General features: G+C 36.5%; 1 protein-coding gene across 3 annotated transcripts; it reads right to left on the bottom strand.

The window, feature by feature from the left end:
- Window positions 1–1,139: 1,139 nt before the first annotated feature.
- On the bottom strand, window positions 1,140–21,119 carry LOC115214503 (TNF receptor-associated factor 6-like). Of its 3 annotated transcripts, none has more exons than XM_036504393.1 (8): window positions 21,046–21,119; window positions 14,257–14,411; window positions 12,857–12,914; window positions 12,078–12,182; window positions 10,564–10,722; window positions 5,292–5,456; window positions 4,341–4,513; window positions 1,140–2,389 (listed from the first exon to the last, which is right to left on the bottom strand). In XM_036504393.1, exons 2-8 carry the CDS (start codon window positions 14,409–14,411, stop codon window positions 1,852–1,854), a joined length of 1,353 nt encoding a protein of 450 aa, XP_036360286.1. In that variant the 5' UTR covers window positions 21,046–21,119; the 3' UTR covers window positions 1,140–1,851. The 3 variants fall into 3 exon arrangements, with proteins under 3 accessions (XP_036360286.1, XP_029639563.1, XP_036360285.1); XM_029783703.2 differs by having other exon boundaries at window positions 21,032–21,094; XM_036504392.1 differs by lacking the exon at window positions 21,046–21,119 and adding an exon at window positions 20,453–20,537.
- Window positions 21,120–23,978: the final 2,859 nt, after the last annotated feature.

The following is a 23,978-nucleotide window of genomic DNA, read 5'->3' as shown; positions in this document are numbered from 1 at the left end:
ATGATTTTAAGATTGACAATCCAGCCCATCCCCCCCCCCCCCCATCTCTCCAGCATACATTCACCCAATAAGTGGCAATACCTGCAAACTGATTAGTTAAAAAAAAATCAGCTGGAATGGATCTGTAATACTCTGTGTGTGTGTGTGTGTGTGCGTGTTTGGTGTTGTAGTTCCACTTAGCACACCGGGCGAAATATGTAGCTGTATTGTGTCTGCCGCTACGTTCTGAGTTCAAATTCCGCCGAGGACAACTTTGCCTTCATCCTTTCAGGGGTCGATAAATTAAGTACCATTTGCGCACTGGGGTCGATATAATTGACTTAATCCATGTGTCTGTCCTTGTTTGTCGTCTCTGTGTTTAGCCCCTTGTGGGTAGTAAAGAAATAGGTACTTATAACCAACTCTAAGAACTAAGTTCTTCGCAGTATAAGGTCCAGTAAGAAGGAGGTGTGAATTGGTTAAACTTCTGCTACTCAAGATTCATATAAACCAGAAAGTCTGTACTGAATATAACTAAATGAACGAATGACAAAAGAACAGAAGTTAATTAACTTCATTAGCTTACAACTGTTTTTGTTATAAACAACTGTGTATAAAAATAATAATAATAAAACATTGTGTACCGTGCTCAGGTGCACTACAACTCATCTAAAGTGTATGTATAGTACATAGGGTAATGTACAAGCGTCAGGAAAAGAACAGTGCATGAGTCATGACATACACATATGTGTATGAGTATGGAAGGGGGACAATCAGGTGTAGTTTCGGCAGATTTCGGAAAGCATGAGGGCCTTAAAGGATGCAGTGTCATGGCAGTCAACAACTGACGCAGGCATTTTGTTCCATGCTTCAGCAACTCTGAGTGTGAAAAAATGTTTCCGAAAGTCGTGGGAGCTGTGCTGTTTTTTGACTTTGTAGGCATGTCCACGTGTGTTGGACACATGGAGATCAAAAAGGTGTTCAGTGTTGTTGTTGGTGAGGTGGTTGATAACTTTGTGGGTGTTTACCAAGTCCATCGCCAGACGCCGGAGTATGACATCTTATAGCTCCTGTCATCTCTCTTACCCCCCCTCCTACACACACACAAGAGAGCTACGATCACAAGCAATTAATTCACAAATTTTGGGTAAAGGTGGTAGTATATCATTTTATTCTGTTTCTGTAGTTTATAACATTGTGGCTTCTTTTACAAAAATTTAAAACTAATCATTCAACATTTTAAGTTGAGGTATAAAGTGAGGTTGATAAAAGCATAAATTAATGAGAAAATAAAAATTGTTGCTGATAAGTGAAAGAGATTGTTTAAAAATTCTCATACATTGATTCTATGAAAAATAATTACAATAAATAATATACAAGAAAAAATTAAAAATTAGAAAGCAAAAATTCTTGTCAGTTTGGAAACAAGGAACTACATCTACACTTAGCTTTGAAATGGCTTTGTTCATTATGATACTACATAGTTACAGTGGGGTAGAAAAGTGGATTTTTGTTGTTTTTAATGGATAAAAATTCAAATCCTGCCAAGAGTAGATAAATTAAGAGGTTGCTTTTCTTTTGTAAAGAAATGAATCATTAAGTTGTTGACAATTCTTTCTGCGAGTGAAACATATACAATAAAGAATTCCTTGAAGTCGTTTCTTCTGTTGCATTCCCAAAGTCTTTTGGAGGATGAACTCAACATTATTAATTAAAATAATTATTCAAGGATTACACTGCTTATAATAATGATCTCTACATACCTATGGTTCTAATTCAGTGCTAGGTGATGCAAACCAACGAGAACCATGAAAACTGTTTTGTGTGAAACAGGATATAGACCTTTAAGCCTTCGGCTGACATCTTGACCCCTTATTGCCCCAAGTAGGAGTGACTCCTTTGATTCGTGAGACTATATTTCCCTTGACTTTGTGATTGAACAGCTTGCATAACCTTCACTTCTAAAAAGACAGTTTTATTCTTTATGTAACGTGGACTGAAGAAGTCGTCAGCCTTCATTAATTTATGGCAGACTTGGAATGGGGAGGAACCAGGACAGTTCTCATTGTATCGTTGCAATTGTGAACATTCAATGAACAGACTGTAATTTTCTTTGCCGTTGGAGGCCATCTGGTCAAAAACAGTGACAAGACACGCTCCGGAGAACGGGAACACTAATACATCATCATACATACCCTCCTTTAAGGATAGGGAGAAAGTGATATACAGAATGGAATCTTGACAACCAGAAATATCCAGCTGTGCCTCTATTCTGTATCCAGGATTTGCTGTGTAGAATGATGGACTGATGAAAACACACCCGTTTGAGTTTAGGTCTATTTGCCATAAAAGACAGCCAGAATATTTCTCTTTGAAGATGTTTTGAACAGCATCTCTCATACTGATGGCCCTGGAATGAAGTGAAAAGATTTGGGATTAAAAAGAAAAATAGAAAGACAGGTGACAAACAATACAGCACCAACATAATTATGCTGAATCAGATAACTTGTGTTTTCCTCAATTCAACTCCCACCATGATCGTTGTGTAAAATATAATATATTCAGGTTATCATTTCCTCTCTCCCATCACAAAAGTGATATTTGTGTTTCAGTGATAAGACAGTGGGACTATGGTGATTGGTTTAATGCGTAGTTTTGATTGAAACAATTGATTCCCTGATTGGACCAACATATTTACCATTTTAATCTTTCAATTCTAAATTACTTGTTTCAGTCATTTGACTGCAGCTATGCAAGGGCACCACTTTGAAGAATTTTAGTTGGACAAATTGACTCCAGTACTTATATTTTTTTAAAGCCTGGTACTTATTCAATCAGTCTCTTTTGCCAAACTGCTAAGTTACAAAAACAAACACACCAACACTGGTTGTCAGGAGGTGATGGGAAACAGATTACACACACAATGGGTTTCCATCTTCCAAATCCACTCACAAAGCTTTGATCAGCCTGAGGCTATAGTAAAAGACTTGTTCAAGGTGTCATGCAGTGGGACTGAACCCAGAACTATATGGTTGGAAAGCAAATTTCTTACCATACAGCCATACATGCACCCAAATATAAAACAGGAAACTTTTTTTTTTTTTTTTACAAGTTGAAATATCCAAAGACAAGTTCTGTTATTAAATTTAACTGGTGAATCCATAGCAATGGTAAAAGAGTTAGCAAGGAATTACCATATTGTCATTCAACCTATCATGTTAAACTCACTGGTGTCTTTAGGATTAGGGGAATTTATAAAAGGTTTTCAATTAAGAAGGAATTGGAGTGGGGATTCAAACAATCTCCATACTATAATTCTTCTGATGCAAAGCTGATTTGTGGGGTTTGACCCATTGCTTTTGACTTTTACCATGTGACCACAGACAGGATATTCAATTGGTTTCAGGTTGCAGATTAATACTGTAGGTGGCAGGAAAAACTATAATCAACAAGTGCTTTAACCCTTTAGTGTTCACATTATTCGGTCAAATGTAATTATTTATTCACATGTTTTGAATTAATCTTGCATTATTTCGAAGTTTTGAGGTTTTGATGAGGTAACTTAATTTTTAGAATGACATTGTAGAGTAGGTATGACAAGCTGGATATGGCCAGTTTGAACATAAAACAGGTACAGTATTTGGATCAGATATGTCCTGTTTAAATGCTAAAAGATTAAAAGTGTGTGTAATGTGGAGAACTCAGTCTCCTGTGGGCAAAGCTGAAGTAGAAAGGATGAGAGACATCAAAATCACAACAGTTTTTATTGGAAAAATTGATTATGTGATTCATAACTCAACCTTGTGGAGGCACAATGGCCAGTGGTTAGGGCAGCAGACTCACGGTTTCAATTCCCAGACCGGGCGTTGTGTGGGTTTATTGAGCAAAAATACCTAAAGCTCCACGAGGCCCCGGCAGGGGGTTGGGGTGGCGATCCCTGCTGTACTCTTTCGCCACAACTTTCTCTCACTCTTTCTTCTGTTGGCCTGCTCGCTTAGCCAGCGGGGTGGTGTCATTCAAAGGCTAAAACAATGCAAACGTATTGTGACCAGCGATGTGTAGCAATATCTGATGGTCTGGTCGGTCACGTGATAACCTCACAGCTCTTCTCAGGTTTCTTTCGCAAAGTGGCCACCAAAAACTAAATTAAAAATTTTATATTGATTCTAATTTATTCAATTTTAATATTTAAAGCAAACAGAATTTTAGAGTATTAAGATTCCTGCTTCAATTGAAAATTTGTTTTTATTTCTAAATACCGTGTTTTTGCTAAATTTTCTCCCCAACCTCTTTTTTGAGCACACACATTATTAGAGGCTGAAAAAAAAAAAAAAAGGGAGGCAGAAAGGTTTTTTTTTTACCGTTGCATCTGTTCGATCTTATTGGTGATGTTTGACGACAGATTGATATTGGAGTCGAAGTTTTGTTCGATGGATTCAAGTCTTTTCTCAAGATTTTGCAGAAATTTCATCAACAGAACATTATGATACTCAACAGCATGTGATATGTGGTAAGACATGTTTTTACGATAGTCCTAGAAAATGATATTGACAATATATTAAAAAAAAATTTAAAGAAAGAAAAAAATCAAGCGAGGTCGTTGCCAGTCCCACCTGACTGGCCCCCATGCCGGTGGCACATAAAAGCACCCACTTCACTCTCGGAGTGGTTGGCGTTAGGAAGGGCATCCAGCTGTAGAAACTCTGCCAGATCAAGACTGGAGCCTGGTGCAGTCATCTGGTTCGCCAGTCCTCAGTCAAAGCGTCCAACCCATGCTAGCATGGAAAGCGGATGTTAAACGATGATGATGATGATTTATGGTAGTCCTATAAAGTTATACTAACAGGAAAAATTATTTGTGGTAGTCCTAGAAAATTACATTAACAGAGACCACAGTAAAATTGGCACTAACATATTTGATGTAAAAAATTTTAATTATATCAGTAGTTAAAAAAAAAATGAAAATAACCTGAAAATTTTAATTGAATGACTGAGAGGTCATATAGTGATAACTCCAGACAAGTTTCAGTTTTTAATTCTCAGTGAAGCATTGTTTGTGGCAACTAAAGGATTTACCATCATTAATGCTGGGATGTTTTTAATTTCCTTTTATAGAGAGTTTTATCAATGATTGAGATGAGTTGAATAGATCTACAAATGTAGACATTTTGCTGCTGGAGTAAATATTTAGTGGCTAATCTCAGAGGTTCTGAATGATGGACAGGCAAGCTGGACAAGCAGAACAGAGTTAAGAGATGTTATGAAATGGGAGTATAAGAGAAAGAGTCAAAATAATGAATGACTTTACATACCATGTGTGTGCAGCCAAATGGCTGATAGTGACAAAGAATAAGTGTAAGAGGACAATGGCCAGATGCTTGGTCAATGTGCTGAGCAATGTCCTTTCTTCGGATACCTTTCTGACCACACTGGGGACAACCAACAGGAAATAACTCACAGCTCAACACTTGATGTTTCTGAAAATTATAATTTAAGACAATTTCTTACGTTAGTACAGAACCACAAATTTACCAGAGAGGATAGGTTTGGTAGTACTAACAGAATAAATAGAACTCAAAACACGAGAGGGGATATATAACTGATTGACTCAGCAGTCATACATACTGGAACCAATTAAATGACCTTAGAGAAATGAAAGGCAAATACAACATTGGTCAGATTTTAGACTCCTAATCTTGAGCTAGAAATACTTAACATATTTAGTCCAGCATTTTGCTGTTTCTGTCACAGAGCTAAACATTTGTAACAGAATACAATTGATGAAAACAACTCAAAATCACATCTGGTGTTTATTTGATCAATTTCAAATTCACCACAGCACCTTGGGACATTTGCTTTCATCCATCCACATGTTATAATTCCACTGTGTCTTTGCTATAATAAATGCTTCTAATGTAGGCTTAAGGCCTTAGTTTTTGAAGGTTGGGGAGATATATTTACCACAGTGCCAGGCATTTTTCACAGTATTAATGAGAATTTTAAAGAACAAAATGTAAGTATAGAACATTATTTTGCTTATCTAGTGATGAACATAAGTTTTAGGAACTAGGGGTAATCTAAGGTCTACAAGGTTGGGAAAGAGTTGGGGATGATGCTAAAAGCCCCACTCCACCTTGGTGAGGTGGAAAGTAGAGAAAAGCTGTTCTATGTAGCTTGCATTTCATCCATGTCCTTATCTGTTAAGTTTGACAAAATTCATAAGTAATAAACTTTACTACTATAGGCACAAGGCCAGACATTTTGAGGAAAAAGCTGATCGATTTCATCAACTGCGATGCTCAACTGGTACTTATTTCATCAACCTTGAAAGGATGACCTTGGCAGAAAGTTGACCTTGGCAGAAATTGAACTAAAGCTGTAAAGAAGGATGAAATGCCACTAAGCATTTTGTCCAGTATGCAAAATTTATGAGTAGTAATACTTTCACATTCTGATTAAGTAAGCAATATACCTCTGCACATGTAGGAGCTGCTTCATGTTGAGTAATTCTTTTCCCTCATTTGTAAATACATGAGTATGTCCCTGTCCTTATTTAAATGCCCACTTTTGCATGCTTGCCTGGGTTGGATAGGTCCTTTCCAATACAACCTCCCACTACTTCTTGTATTACTTTGCAAGGGCCATGATCATCTTCAGATCAGCTTTCATCCTCTTTGCCCATGTCTCCATTGGTCTTCTATAGTTTCTTTCCACTTTGATCTCTTGGTACTTCATTGTTATCACACACAATATAAGATGCACTGGGTCCATAAAAACTTTAGAGACTCGGGAAATTGTTTCTTTGAAATGCCCTGGTGGCTCATTGGAGGTAGTAAATTTCTGCTGCCTAGGGGACCAAATTAGTAGTGGGGAAGGATGCATGGCGAGTGTGATAGCTAAAATAAGAATATGATGGAGGAAATTCAGAGAGCTCTCACCTCTATTGGCCACAAAAGGTTTCTCTCTGAGTGAAAGGAAGATTGTATGATGTATATATATATATATGAACAGCAATTCTACATGAATGCAGAGGACATGTGAAGGTTAGAAAGGAATGAGAGAATTTAGGGCACAAGAGGAATTCGATGCTGTGTGCAAGAGAGAAGGCTGTACTGGTTTGGTCATGTGATGTGGATGGATGCCAACAGTTCCACAAGGAAGTGGGAGACCCAGGAAGACATGGAATGAAGTACTGGAGAACAACCTCCCTTGTCATCTCAGCTGATAGGTGGGATGAGAGAGGCCTGGTACCTTGCTGTACTCAAGAAGACCTGTACTCTACAGCAGAAGTGTTAAGACTGGTACCTCTGGTGGAGCAAAGCACTTGTGTTGGTACCACATAAAAGCACACACTGTAAAGTGGTTGGCATCAGGAAGGGCATCCAGCAATAGAGACCATGCCAAATCAGACTGGAGTCTGGTGCACTTCCTCAGCTTTGGTCAAACTGTCCAACCCATGCCAGCTTGGACAACAGATGTTAAATGATGATTATATATATATATATAGCTTTAGTATAATTGAGATACCCTCAACATGCATTTCAGAGCTCCTATACTGTTATTAGCTACCCCTGACAAAGGAATGAGATGCCTGGTGCCTTGCTGTACTCAAGAAGACCCATACTCCACAACAGAAGTGTTAAAACTGGTGCCAGGATATTTTCCAAGTCTGGATAAACATGTGGAATTTTGATATTGTATAGAATATAAAAGTATTATAACATGAGGATGGAAAATATCAGGCTTTAATAACAAATCACAATATTTGTCTCTGCATCAGACCTGAACTTTAAGTTACTGAGTTTATCTTGATATAGGATTATTTTTTAGAATTAACATAATTAAATATTTTTCACCTGAGGAAATACCCACACACAGCTGTTGCTGAAAAATATTTGATTATATGTTAATTCTAATATATAATGATATGTAAGTGTAAACTCGGCAACAAAGAGAGACAGGATAAACTACCTGCATCAATTTGCTATAAAAGCAGGTAGTAATTTTACCTTGTGCTTATTCTTAGTGCAAGTTTTGAAGAGTGCAGTTCGATTTTAACAGTTATTTTTTCAAAGCTATAATGGAAGTGACAAAGGAGCACATTCGGCATATTTTGCTTTATGAGTTCAACAAAGGCAACAATGCAATGGAAAGTGTGAGGAATATTAATGCAGTATATGGGGATTGGACAATAAGCGTAAGTCAGTGTCAACAGTGGTTCCTGACATTCTGAGCCAGAAACTATAGTCTAGAAGATGAACCACATCCTGGAAGATCAGCAGAGCTTGACAAGGATGTCCTGCAAGCCCTGGTGGAACAAAATCCCATTGTAACTGTTGACAAACTAGCAGAGATTTGGTCATTCAGCCAGTCACTGACACCTGCGTGCCATCTGAAAAGTCAGTAAATTGGGTCAATGGGTTCCTCACAAACTTTCCAAGTGGGATGTAAAAGGTTAAGTCCACTTTGAACTTTTAAACCTAAACCAAACGATAACAAAGGAGATCTACTGCAAGCAGTCTAAGTTAGTACTAGATGAAAAACGATTATCTTTGGATTCGAGACAAAAGGTGTACTTCCATCAGGATAATGGTTGGTCACATACAGCAAGGATGACATTCCAAAGGCTGGAGCAGTTTGAACTGTATACAATGACCTCCACCATATTCATCAGACATTGCCCCATCTGATTATCTTTTATTCCACGGTCTTCAAAATCATTTGGATGGAAAAGAATATGAATTATGTAGAGAGGTCAGAACAGTACTGGAGGAGTATTTTTTGTGAATTTTAGAAGAGGGGCCTTGCAAAAATACCAGATAGATGGAAGAGCATTGCAGAATATGAAGGAAAGTATATTTTAGATTAAAAAAGAACTTTATCTTAATTTTGAAAAATAAAAGTATAAAAAAACTGCATTATTTATGGGTTGACCCAATATACAGGGGTTGGATAAAATAATTGGAACACGTGTTAAATTCAATGATTTATTTATTTAATATGGAGTTGGTCCTCCTTTAGCTTTCTGAACAGCTTCGATGCATCTAGGAATTGATTCATACAGCTTCCCAACTTCATTGAGAGGAATCTTGAGCCACTCTTCCTGTAAAACCTGTTCCATGTGTCGCAGACATGACAGTGGAGGGTAACAACTTCTAACTTGTTGCTCCAAGATGCACCACAGAAGCTCAATAATATTAAGATCTGGAGATTGAAGGGACCACTCCATGTGTTGTGGCTCACTACTATGCTCTTCACACCAGTTCTTAACCACTTAAGAGGTTATTGGAACATTGTCATCTTGGAAGCTGCACTCACCATCAGGGAATAATGTCAGGACCATGAGAAGGACTTGATTTCCCAAAATATCCAGATAATCAGTGCCGTTGATCTTACGATGTAGGCAACAATTTGACCAAAAGAATTCCAAGAAATGGCTGCCCAAACCATTATCCTCCATTATTCACAGTATGGCGTTTGTGACTCTATGGCTTCATAGAATCCTCAACTGCAAGTAATGGTCATAGTTTTACATTATGAAAAACATCAAAACCTTTATTTCCCCATTTCCCAGTCCTACACCCTGGTATCAGCTGTCTCATTATCAGATGTAGGTTGTTTATCAAAAGATACTTCATTGCTTGCATCACTTTATAACCACCGTCTTAATCATTGCTACCCTCATCACATTTTTTTTTCAAAAATCAGTAATGGTTGTATAAATTATTCATTTCTAAATAACGGGGCACATTTTGTGGTGGGTGGATATAGATATGTTAGTACTTATTTTGTCAACTCTAGGTGAATGAAAGGTAAAAATGAACCCCTGGAAGATAGTTGAATTCAGAATGAAAAGAACTTAATACTACAAAGCATTTTTGCCTAATACTCTACCAAGGCATGGTTAAAGAGTTCATTTCACAAACAGGTTTCAAGTCTCTCTCCACTGTGTGACATGGTAGGCAAGGTTCAGTAGAATTGGTAAACAATCTGTATGGAAAAAGCCTGTCATGTGTATTATATTTTATGTGAATGTATCTTCTCATTGTGTTGATGTAATCTATAACCTCCATAAAAATGTCACCTTTACATCTTCCACAGAAACATCTCTATCCATTAAGCTGTTCATCTTTTGAAAGGCTAGGAGAAATAGTACCTTGGAAACAAATGAGGGTTGGTGATAAGGACATGTGGCTATAGAAAAACTGCCTCAATAAGACATATAACCTATGCAAGCATTGAAAATGTGACCTTTAAAATGATGAGTTATATTACTGGTACTTTTAGTGAACCTAATTATTTCTAATTTTGGCACAAGGCCAGCAGTTTTAATGGAAGTGGGTAAGGCAATGATATTGACCCCAGTTATTGACTGGTACTTTATTTTATCAACCCCGAAAGGCTGACAGGCAAAGTCAACCTTCCTGAAATTTGAGTTCATAAATCAGGGAGCTAGAAGAAATGTCACTAAACATTTTGAGTGACAACAATTCTTCCAGTTCACTAACTTAATAATAATGTACATCTTTACATTTCTTTGATTTTTAAATGATAATATACTTGAAAAATGAAAATATGTCTTACCAATTTATTGTTATATGGTACCTCTTCTTCACAAAGTTCACACAAAACACTTCTACAAGGACAATCTGTGCTTTTGTGTGTTGCAAACGTCTTTGAGAGGACATCTTTACCACACAGCTCACAATTTATGAATACAAATTGACAGTTGGTGACATGAGACTATTAGAAGAATAAAAAAGAAAATATTCAAGATTTGCATTTAATTTTTGGTTTTGTAAACTAAGACTGAATGCTAAATATATATTTACAAAATTTTAAAGTGTTTAGGTGGAAGATATTAAAAGCAAGTGCTTTCGAAGAGGTTTGAGATATCTGTTGAAAAATTTATTTTATTTAAATTTAGAAAATTTTATTTAATCAATTTGATCAACACTAAGTTTAAAATATCAGTGGTCAAAAGAGTTTAACACTATTTGAATCTGCTCTGTATTATTTAATATACTAAAGCATTCCCAAACTATTCTACCCAATTCCAAGTTAGTTTTATCGTATTATTTTACTGTTTTGCAAGCATAGGAATCCCACCCCCCAAAAAAACCTCTGGCTGTACTTAACGCTGTTAATCATTAAAAAAGTTATGGCGTTCCTATTTATGACAAACTTGAAATTCACTAAAATATGATTTTATATTCAAATATTTACTTTTTGATAGCCCATCATACTAAATATATTGGAACTTTTTTGCATGTCCTTTCCAGAGTTAACTTTAGTCACATTAACTATGTCACTAAAATAATACCTGTAGTTAATTTGACAAAATTCCATTCTTTTATTGCTCCACAAAGAATTAATATCTATTATTCTATGAATATGGCACAGACAGCCAGGCAGTTAAGAAGCTCACTTTATAATCGTGGTTATAGGTTTGACAAAATTTATGAGTAATACCTCAAGTTGACTGATTCTTTGTTAGTGAAATTGGGTAAATAGAAAGTGTACAGAAGTCTGTGAAATGCATGTAAAAGAGGACATGCATATATGTGTGTGGGGATTGACACCACTCGGTGACATTTATGTCCTCCAAAAAACAAGAGTTTGGATTTGTCTGTTCCAAATTCCTGGCCACAGTTTGTATGAATTCTCCAGACAGTTCTTTAAGTTAAGCTTCTCTGGAAAGACTATTACATGCAAGAATATGAAGAAGACTACATGCAGTATCACCTATTCAACAATCACAAACATGACAATATGAGAATTTTATATCTACTTTTGCAGTCGGTTTTCCTTCATTTAAAAAATTTGTTTCCATGAACTTAAGTTAGAGAGATTGGTTGTAAAATAAGATTGTTTAACTGAAATTAGAAGTCAATATTAAATTCAATGAAAAAATTCATTTTAATTTTTAAAATTGCATTTCAAATATTTTGTTGCTTTTCAAAATTCCAGTTCTCACCTAATTTTCATTGGATTATGAAAACACTTCAAGTTATATTAACAAAAATTTTAAAAGTAAAAACAAAAGACAAAACAACATGCTTGATAAATTTCTGAATCTAAACTTCCATCTAACGCACCTTAAATGCATCTTTTTCCCCATTCCACAAGCAGCCATTTCTCTGATTAGGGCAACTGAGTAGTAAGGAATTAAGTTCTCTCTCAAAAGCCTGGTCGATGAAAAGCTGTTAAAAGATGTACCTTCATTATAATCTCTTAATTTTAAAAATTTATTTGGTTAAGGAAGAAAATCTAGCAGCATCAGAAAGCACAAATTCCATATGGAAAGCAAACAGGAAGAAAATTTTTAAATTTATAAAAACTAAACCTGAAGAGAATGCATGCAAATAGGACCTTTTACCATAATGAATAAAGTAGGTTTCTCTTGTACACCAAGATATATGATTCTAGTGTGAAAAATCTTTACTTTCATACTTCTATTTTTCATGTTTTGTAATTTATTTGTTAATAAGAATGGGATAATCACATGTTAACTGGAAGATGTGTCATTTCAGTTAAATGTTTCAAAATATTAACTTGTTTGTATGTTATGAGCAAACATGGTGGTTCAGTGAACCAAATCCTAAACACACACACACACACACACTCTTCTTTCTGAAAATGTTTGCTATTTTAATATAATTTGTTAGAATAATTTAACATTCAGAGTATTCTGTATCTGGAAATTATTTACAGAAAAAAAAAAAAAAAAAAGAAAAAGCTGTACTTCATTCTTGCTTTGCATTGTCATCAGATATAGTTGAATTGTTTATATAAGAAATTGGGAATTAAGCTCGAGCTGCCAGAAGTAGAGTCATTTTGAACTTCAAATAGTGAATAAATGAATATGAGAACTTACATCTGATTGAACCCAAAAGAAATTGTTGTCTACAGGACATTTTACTCGATCACGACCCCTGTAAAGGAAAATTATTTAACATACTGAGGAAAGTTTCAATTGGTAATATAAAGAGGATTGCAGATTGGCAAAACAGTGAGTATCAGACAAACTGAGTATCAGACAAAATACTTTCTGGGATTTAGTTACAACCCTTTATATTGTGTTCAAATATCACTAAGGTTAACTTTGCTTTTTATCTTTTTGAGGCCATCATCATTTAATGTCTCTCTTCCATGTTGGATGACTTGAAAGGATCTGATTATCCAAAGGACATGGCTTTTACAGCTAGATGCCCTTCTAAAAGTCAATCATTTTACAATGTATAACTGGCACCAGTAATAGTGATGCCACAGAGTTACTAGCAAGACAAAACCCCACCACCACCATTTTAGCTGGGTTATAATACTGAAGGAGGTGGCTTTATACTAAGTGTTGAGAGGTTAAACTATGATAGAGGCAGAGGAACATGTGTCTTACTGTAGAGGAGATACATGGCCACCCTGGGTGGAAAGTGAGAAAAAAATGGTTGTGGTGATGAAGTGTCAGAGTAAGAAGCATCAAGGTGTAAGAAAGGGAATATAAGAAAAACAGAGAGGATTGGAAACGGTGGACAGAGAGGTAAGTTGATGAGTATAAAAAGAGTGACAGATGGCTAGAGATGGAGACGTAGTTGAATACTGCAAATGAGGAACAAGAGTGCAGGAGGGGATGATGCTGAATATTAGCTTGGGAGGACCTGCCAAGCATTGGAGCCAATGTAGTTGATTTACCACTTTCTGGTTTTGTGCTTAAATCATAAATGGTGGTGGATTGGCAGAGTCTCTAGTGAGGGGGACACAACACCCTGAAGTATTTCATCCAGGTCTTTGTCTTCCAAATTTGAATTTGCTGATTATCCTTCAGAGTGGTTGGTGTTAGGAAGGGCAACCAGCTGTAGAAACTTTGCTAAATCAGATTGGAGCCTGGTGCAGTGTCCTGGCCTTCCAGTTCTCAGTCAAACCGTCCAATCCATGCCAGCATGGAAAGCAGATGCTAAACGATGATGATGAGTAAAAATTACACTTCACAGATTATTCTTCCAAACTCCAGTATTTTCATTTATGTCGGCATTGGAAATAACCATATACAACAAAATAGGTTGGATGCACTTCCTACTGCTAATTATTCATCTTTAAAACACTGGAAAGAAAAACTTACTTTGCTTATCTGGGTGTCATGACTTTTTTCAAGAGCACAAATCAGTGTTTATGGTATGGTTTGAACTCACGACTGCGTATCCAGTAATCCAGCAACACTAACCTCCCAACTAGTATGCTTTCTATTAAACTATAAATATAAAATAGAAATTTGATCCTTACGCAATGACACCAGAAATGCATTTCTTACAGAAACGATGGCCACATTTTGTCTGCATTGGTTTCGACATCAAAGCTAAACAGATGGGACAAATGAATCTCTGATTTACATCCTTTAAACTTAATTCAAACTCTTCATCAAAAGTGTGCGACATCATCTGCAATAGCAAAATATAACAATCTTAAAACTGTGATAGCTTTTAAGACTAATCATATGATTTAGATTCATGGTGTTAAACTGATAAAAGAGGCAAATCTCCTTTTAATAGGAATTTAGTAAAATTCCCGGAAGAAATGATATGAACTCCCAAACAATAAGATGAATGCAGTAAACAGGAAATTTGTCTGGAATGGGTTTGATCTTAGAATCAATGAATTAACAGTTAAATGCTTTAACAAGGAAACTTTTTAACCACAGTGTCAAATTAAAAAGACAAGATATTTTTAGAATATTCTATTAGCATGCCTTATATAAAGGATCTGCTCAACCAAACAACATTGATTATAAGTCTCAGGAAATTAGAATCAAAACCATTGCTTCATTCACCAAATGATCCGTCATAAATAAGGCAGCAAGATGGCAGAATTGTTAGCATGCTGGACAGAATGCTTAGCAGCGCTTCATCTGTTTTTGCAATGTGTCCCAATTTTAGTGAGGCTGACTTTGCCTTTCATAGTCAATAAAGTACCCCTTTTATTCTTTTGGGTCAATAATGTACCAGTCAAGCACTGTGATTGATGTAATTGACTAGCCTCGCTCCCTTAAAAAATTCCAGGCCATGTGCCTATAGAAGAAAGGATTGTTATAAATCTAAAGATTGCTTCTGTTCTTAAATTCAAAGTTAAACTACAAAGCCTACAATGCACCTATATATATATATGAATAAAAAGGGCAAGCAACAGGTTGCTTAGCCACATACCGAAAAATTAGAAATAGCAGTCAAAGACCGCTTATTTCTATTTTTTACAAATATAACTCCACATACAACATATACATGTGACTCACATATGTAAAACAGAAGGAAAAAATAACGAAAATAAAGTCTTCGGTTAGTTACGGATGCGTTTCTGGATTAGAATTAAAATCAATTCATTTCCTTCTTCGGCGCAACATTCCATTAAATAGATTTTGCAAATGCTATACATACCTCCTTCGACTGCTATTTCTAATTTTTCAGTATGTGGCTAAGCAACCTGTTGCTTGCCCCTTTTTATTTATTTATATATATAACTTTTTTTTAAAAAGTTCCTACCAATAATGGTTATATTTTCATATCGAAATCTACCCAGAAATAATTGTTGGTTTTTTTTTTTAAATTAATAATTACTTACCCTTATATTATTAATATATCATTTATATACAACCCTTGTATTCTCATATACACACACACAATTAGAGAGTGCCCTTAGCTATGATAACCTTGTAGTAATGAAGTGCTTCAAAATCTTCATATGTTAGGTGAAAGTAGTGAACAGGTCATAATGATCAGCACAGAACAGACAGATGTCCTGATGAACAGGTGATAAATCTCAGTTATAAATGTACAAATCAGCACAAATAAATAGTTCCAAGGTTCACACGATAGACATGAACAGAAAATTATTTTATCAATAAATTATCTTAGATTAGGGTTAGGGTTGCCAAAAGAGAGAAATAATGATGATCACTGGCTTTTTTTCTTTTCCCTAATAAAATTCACCAAATGTTTCCTTCTTCCATTCTCATATTGAGCCCTAAATACCTAGTGGTATGGAGGTAGTTTGTGGAATAGCTAGATGCGTTCCCTAGTTCTAATCCAATCCCACTGAAGACAATGCTATGCAAACACAAGGTTTGGAAATAATTATGAGTTGCAGTGTGCCAGTATAGATATGTTGGTCTCCCCAATATTTGATTTAGTTCTGTTGATGGAGGTGAACCAAAGTGAATTTCATTTCTTTAGTTTTGTATGTGAAGAGATTTTGTTGAGAGAAGTGAGTCAAGGTAGTGGTAGTATGTAACAGTGCATAACTGCATTCACCGTTTGTTGGTGATTACCGACTACTCATGGCAGATGATACCTCTGCACACTCAGGTGGCAACCCTCCAACTAATGGGTCTGTTTGGGTAGTCAGTGTTGGTGAGGGTTTTTATGAGGTTAGAGTTACCTTTTACGATAGGAACTACAGTATGTCTTAGTCACCTTTTATGACAACACTAGAGCAACACGAGTGATTTACTCATGAACACAACATGCCACCTGGATCGGGAATTGAACCCAAGACCTGACAATCATAAGTGTAACACCCTAACCACTAGGTCATGCACATGAGTCAAGGTACGTTCAGTTTATTTCTTAATGTTTATAATTGAAGTCAGTGAGCCAAGGTGTGACAGTCATTTCTGTGTACATCACAGATCAGTATCTGGCTCAAATGGGGATATTGATATTGCAGCCTGTTTGTCTAGACTGAAAATGAGTAAAAAAAATAAAAAAATTCTGTAAGTTTCTCCTATGAGATTGAATTTACATACCATTTCTTCATTTCCCCAGACAACAAAGTTGTAGATAAACCACCCTTCACACTAAAACATCAAGATATTTGCAATCCCCTGCTAATCCTTCAGTTTAGGCTTTTAATATTTCTTGACCAGATTCCCCACCCCTAAGAAAAAGATATTCAATTAGTTACAAAATGTAGAGAGAGAGAACAAAAAATATATTAGAAATATACCTTTTGAGGCTGCTGGACACACTGTTGATGTGATTAGAGAGATGAGAAAGAAAAATACTATTTGTTCCATTATACTATTTTCCTTACTAAATGAGAGTTCTTTTTACCATTTTAAACTGAAATTATACTTTCTTTCAAAATTCCAAGTTTTTTCCACACATCTACTCGATTAAGTCACAGCTCCAGTAACCAGTAGCAGCTAAATGTCATTTAAATTGTGCCGTATAGCATGCAGGGGTAGAGGATTAAAAAAAATTTGTAAAATGGATTTTTGACAAAAAATGTTCCAGAATGTGGGACATTATATGAAAGGGTATTCATTAAAGATTTCCTCTGAGCCAATTCCGATTATTGCAGGAACTTGCATAGACAATCATACACGTTTCTACATGTCACATTGTAGATTGCAGCTTTCCACTAATATTCGTTTGTCTTTTACGGCTGCTGAAGTGGACTAAGGTGTTATAATGGAGGCAGTCGAACACAGATCAGTGATCAGGTTCTTATACTTGAAAGGTTGTGCACCAGAAGAGATTTTCAATGAAATGAAAATTATGGTGACGATGAACCATCATATGATGTAGTCAGGCACTGGCATCGCCAGTTCAAATGTAGTCGGACATCAAGGAAACTGCTTCTGTTCCTGGATGACCACATTCCACCATTGATGATGACACCATCCATAAAGTGGAAGCTGCCATTTTGGAGGATTCGCACATAACTATTCAGCCACTAGCCTATGAAGTGAAGTGTAGGGTCCGTGGAAAAAAATCATTCATGACCATTTGCACATGTAGAAGTTGTGTGCACCATGGATTCCCCAGATGCTCACTCCTTTTCAGAAGCAGAAATGTGTCGATTGTTCCCAGGGCTTTTTGACAATGTGAAAGAAAAAAACAAACATTTTCGGCAGACTTATCACACAGGATGAGACATGGGTCCATCACTATGATCCTGAAACTAAAGTCCAGTTGAAGCAAAGGAAGTATAATACCACTGCCAAAGAAGGATCGTGTTCAACCCTCAGCAGGAGTAGTGATGATGGATTTTCTGGCAAAGGGCACCACAACGGTTCTCTGCTGCACAAATTACAGGGTGCCATCAAAGCAGAGAAGCATGGTATGCTGATCAAAGTCTGCCTCCTCCAAGACAATGCCCCAGTTCATGTTACCCAGATTAAAGCACAACTCCTGCAGCTATAAAATCCTTCCTCATCCTCCTTACTCTCCCGACCATGCACCATCTGACTTATACCTCTTTCTAACCATCAAGTCTTTTCTGAAAAGGAAGCACTTTTTGGATGGTGATGAACTTATTTCCAGGGTAAATTACACGTGTTTTAGGGGATACATGCAAAATCTCCAAGACATTTTATTTTATTTATTTTTACACCTAACTTTCAGAAAAAGATATTTCTAAATGAAATTTTCTTCAAGATCCTTTTTTTTTTTTTTTTTTTTTTTTATGGTGTTCATTCCGATTATATCGGCAACAAATTTTGGGGGATAGAGCTTCGGATAATTCACAGGAGCCAACTTTGCCTCCTTATAACTTTCAGATAAGCTGAGTATATTTTAATAAAAATTTCTGCTAACACTATTCAAATTGTATATCGGAATTTAAAAGGGTGGGTAATCGATGGGTACGCACATACACATGCTGACGTACATCCCATACCGAGAAAATGAAACTTTTAATTTAGGAAATATTATTTAAGCCCAGTAAGTCCCCCCCCCCCCCCCACAAAATTCGGATACGTAATCTTCATCTAAAAAGCATTTGTAGAAAATTTCACTAAAGCAAAATAACCATTTTTCTGAAATTTGTAAGAAAATAATGCGGTCTTGTGCATAATCTGAAATCTATACGATCTGAAAGATACTGGTAAAATATTTCAGTAACACAGAAGTTCATTTTTCTTGAAGTTATCGAGGAAACAAAAGTCGTAGTAGGTGAGCGCTTCTGTTTTAGTATGCTGTAGGTTATATAATGAAGACAAATATAGAAAAATCAAGAAATTCCATCTTACTCAAGATCTTAGATATTTTATTGCCAGAACATACGAAGGCACTTCACACACGGAGATAAACTTGTCGAAAATGTTCACAAAACGTCATCGACTTATTAAGCAATGTCTGCACAAACATTAATTGTCTTTCGTTTCTATTTTTGTTTTCGAAAGAAATAACGTTTCAAATATTATTAGAGTATAAATTATGTAATTGTATATTAAGTATATTTAATCAGGTAAGTATTGCTGGATACAATAGACACAACAGAATGGCGTTGTAATAGCGATGAAACAATTCTGTATGTTCTTAAGTTCCATCTTAGACAAACGAAATGGAAAGCACATAGCTTTAAAAGGCGTTTGTAAGAGATGGGATCCTACGAAGGGTCAGTAGATATCTAACGGGCTAAAACAACAAAAAGAAAAGTACATATCCTTTAAATTTCGGAGATCCCCCCATTCTCCGAATAGGACCGAAAACAATCCTGAAAAACTGCCGGTCAAACCGAATAGATCCAAAAAATTTTCCAGCAACTTCGACCCGATTGAAATTGCGGTTGCTAATAAAATATCTGGCGCGGGGGTGGGGGGTTTAGATGTTTAACAATATTCTTTTCTCTGTTGGATTCCAATTCAATTTCATTCTCACACTAATCTCTAATTTGATAACTTTCGGTTTTCAAAAAATGAGCCATGACTAATTTCAATAATTTCTCTTGGCCAAAGTAGTTCCTCGTTTATTATTTTACTCAAAATAGACCAACATGTATGTATCACAGAAAACAAAAGTGAATGAAGTTAATATTAGTGAATAAGAGTTTACCGGTTCGAAGAAAAACCAAAGCAAAATGTTTCTGAAACAACACTTAAAGACTATAAAATATCAAAACAATAACAAAGAAAAACTAAATTAACAAGCTAAAAATAAAATATCTACAGACAGAAACGTTTTAATACGATGGTTCCAAGGACTGCTGCCATTAAAAATAAAATTGGAGCTTTTCACTTTGACCGGCAGATTTTAAAAATAATTTCTTTGTAACTGAACACTTTTAAACTTCGTATACTGGTAGAATGTGTCACATAAAACATCTTTTTCTCTTGGCGTTCTTGAGAAAATTATGCAGTTTGTAAGCTATTTCTTGTTTAATTTCTTGTATTTCGGCAATTTCAACCAATCAATGACGTCTACTGAGGTGAATACAATTACTGCTGTTGCTTGCCAAGAAATTCAACAACTTCCGGCGGTGTCTATTTCGAGATCGATACTGGGGTCATAATTATGGGTCGACACTAAATGAGGCAACGGTTTTGTTATCCAGCTCTGGGATCTTTTCACTTTGACCGGCAGATTTTAAAAATAATTTCTTTGTAACTAAACACGAGGCCACAGATCAAGATAACAGGACATAGCGAAAGATAGGATTTAAGAAGCTAGCTTTCGAGTCCATCTTTTGATACAAAATGGCTAACCTCGAACAACTTTTAAAAAACCTCGAAGTGATTGAGCTCCCAAGGTTTTTTTAAACTTAGGAATTACTTGCCAATTTCTAAGCTATTGTATTTTCTGAGAGTTAGTCCCCCTCCCCTTACAGATTCCTGTCATTCCTCCAATACTTTGACGACCTAATCATCCGGAAATTCGAATGCTTGGTCAATGTCAGATTCTCCGCACATTCACGCGACTAAGCTACTTTGCACAAACGGTTTGGGGTTCTAGGTCTGCGCAAGTGTTCGTCTTTATCGCTTCCCTGTTTTTTTTTTTACCCCATTCACGCTTGCTGCCCCTTGGTGGGCAACATCCTCTCCAAGATGGACTAATTCCAACAGGGAGATGGATGAAGTTCTATCACAGTGGAGAGAGCAATATTCTAGAAGATGTACGTATTTATATGTTACAAATGAAAAATCAAAGATGCAAATAAAAAAAAAAGGCTCATTGAATTCAAAATTATTCCAAGACTTTAGAAATATACAAGACATTTAAGAAATAATTATACAAAATACATGAATTTACACAGACTTCCGATGAAAATTGTACAAATACATTACCAAAACTCAATTACTTAACGCAATATTCTTCGAAAATGCCTCAGCTGATTGTCCACGACAAAGTCTCTTCTACTGTTTCCCATTAAACATCTTATACGTCATGAGAATTCCGTTATTGTTTTTGTTTTTTTAATTTTTTTGTTTTTTGTAAAAGATTCTTCTTCACAGATTTCTGGGTTCAAATTCGATTATTTCCCCTACAAATAAATAGTCTATTTTACTACATTTTTTAACAAAACATTTAAAAACATTTTCATTGCTAGATTCGTTAGTGAAATTATGTTTAAGACTATTTTTTTTATATTTGAAAATCCAAATTTATTTCTAATGGACTCGAAATTCATTTATCCTCAATTGTAACATCATTGAATTATAAATGAAAATGAAATTAAAAGTACATAAACAAATGGTTGTATTTTAAAATATCTGAGAACTTTCCAACATTCATACATTGTCTCTGAATAGTTTGTTGGTTTGAATTCTGATAAAATAGAAATTATGGAAGAACCGTTGACGGATAATCTGATTATACGGAACTCAACTTCCAATCTTTAAAGCCATTCTTGCACCCAAACTATTACAACTTCACAAATTGTCTTTCGAGACTTTGGTGGAATACTTAAGTGGGGAGGTGGTGTAGTATTTAAAAGGTGTTCATAAGTCAGAACAAAATAAGTACACTTGTGACTGATAATTCACCTTTACTCACTTGGAAGGTTCTTCAGCAGGAAATTATTCCATAACAATCAATCAATCATCATCTCATCTAGGTCGTCCCATAGGACACCCCTGACAGCTTGAACGCCACTGTCACCACCATCACCACCACCACCAGCAACAGCGTGGAGGCGCAATGGCCCAATGGTTAGGGCAGCGGACTTGCGGTCGGAGGATCGCGGTTTCGATTCCCAGACCGGGCGTTGTGTGTGTTTATTGAGTGAAAACACCTAAAGCTCCACGAGGCTCCGGCAGGGGGTGGTGGCGACCCCTGTTGTACTCTTTCGCTCCAACTTTCTCTCACTCTTTCTTCCTGTTTCTTGTCCCCGACTTCCTACGCAACCGCTGAGCCTGGATGCGCATTCATCCATCCGTCGATGCTCTCGGTGTCAGGGGTTGACCTGCTTTCTCTTCTGTGGGTCTTACGAATAGCAAAGGACCACGTTTCGGACTTCTCCCACTACAGCTTGCGAGCTCTGGGACGAAGACCGCTTCGCTCAACAAACAAACAAACCAGCAACAACAACAACAACAAAACTAATGCCGCAAGGCCATTCACCATCACCTCCACCAAAGACATCAACTCTGCCGTCAACACCAACACCACTACTACAACAACTTCTGCTGCTACTGCTACCTCCTCTGCTACCGACACCACCAGTGACAACAACAACAAAAACAAATCAAATGTTGAGGAAGCCTTAAAACAAAAAAGACCAAACTACACTTCACAACAGAACAAATAAAACAAAGTCCCTCTTAACTCAAGAAGGTTCGAATCTACACCTCAACATCCCACAAAATATGATAGACACCACACAAAAGAGAACAAACGTGTATAAAATCATTAACGCGAAAACACGCAAACCAGAGCAAGCACCACAAGAACGGATAGAAAAATGTTTGCGTCCGATATGGGCATATGTGTACTGGTGGAAGAGATATGCGACAATACAAGTTCGCTTCAACAGCGAAGAAAAAGCCAAAGAACTCTCAACACTCACCCTACAGTCTGAGAAACTAATTTTGATTCCGACGTACCTTGGTCAACGTGTGACCAAAATCTCAATCAAAAATGTCCCCCCGGAAGTAGAGTCACAATGGCTGTTGTCCGCCATTTGTTACAACATGGAGGAGAACACAAACATCCTGGAGATTGCAAAATTGGTCGGGAAAAACGATTCAGCTGGTAATGCAAATAGATCAGGACTCAATCAATAGCTTCCCACACCAAATTGAGCTGCTAGACGGCCATGACCTACACGTATAGGTAGAAGGTAGGAGGCCTCGCTGTTATTCGTGTGGCAGCGAAGAGCACCTCAAAGCTGATTGTCCAACAGCGAAGAAACAATAAAAACAAGAACAAGAATAACAATCACAACATGGAAAAAGTGAAAGGAAAAAAGAACCCTTACTACCCACACCGCCATCAACACAGAAGACAAGCAAAGGGAGTACGACAAAAGAAACCCACCAACACCAACGAATGAACACACAACAGCACCTGGAAAAACACCAACAACAACAGCAAGAACTAAAGAAACAAAAACCAAAATACAATACAAAAACTGATTCCCCTTCCCCTACATCACATACACCACACACAAACAGTCATCAACCAACATCAACGAAAACAACAACACAACCACTTACATAAACATACATCGAAGCTTACAACATGCCCCTACCTGCTTCTGATTCCTCAGAAATTTCGTCGGAATACGAAAGCAGTGAGGAATGGCAAATAGCCAGAAAAGGAAGGAAGAAAAGGAGCCAAAAAAAATAGAACCAAACCAAATGCAAACGCGAACAAAGTAGGGAGATATACAACTCCCGAAGACATTTCAAAACCTAACACAAACAACAGCAACACCAACACCACAAAAATATATACAGCAACCATGCTCACAGCCATATACACTAAAAACACAGAGCTGATGGAATACATCAAATCGAAGCAAAGCTAACAAAAGATGACATAAAAACAAACAACCATCTACACACAACACTACCGGAGCACATCAAAATACTACACGTCTCACCAAGCCTACATCACACACTAAAAGGCATGCACCCCGGTGCGATTGGTGAATGCCAGAAATACCTTTCGGAAAAACTTTATTGGGATCTCCTCGACGACAAACCGAAGGAGGAGAAAGCAAAAACTTTTGAGCATTAAGTAACTCTGTGTTCCTTCTGTAGTGGATGTGTGTGTATGTAAATAAATACA

The sequence above is a fragment of the Octopus sinensis genome, linkage group LG7 (assembly GCF_006345805.1).
Source record: "Octopus sinensis linkage group LG7, ASM634580v1, whole genome shotgun sequence".
Taxonomy (NCBI): Eukaryota; Metazoa; Mollusca; class Cephalopoda; order Octopoda; family Octopodidae; genus Octopus; species Octopus sinensis.
This window is presented reverse-complemented; position numbering and strand designations above follow the sequence as displayed.

Bases quoted from the DNA above. Each gene is read 5' to 3' on its own strand.
- LOC115214503 (XM_036504393.1), bottom strand. From the start codon at position 14,411: ATGATGTCGCACACTTTTGATGAAGAGTTTGAATTAAGTTTAAAGGAT. The intron at 12,183-12,856 runs GTAAGTTCTCAT...ATCTTTTAACAG, and splicing joins TCTTTTGGGTTCAATCAGAT to CTTTTCATCGACCAGGCTTT. The intron at 4,514-5,291 runs GTATGTAAAGTC...ATCATTTTCTAG, and splicing joins CATTTGGCTGCACACACATG to GACTATCGTAAAAACATGTC.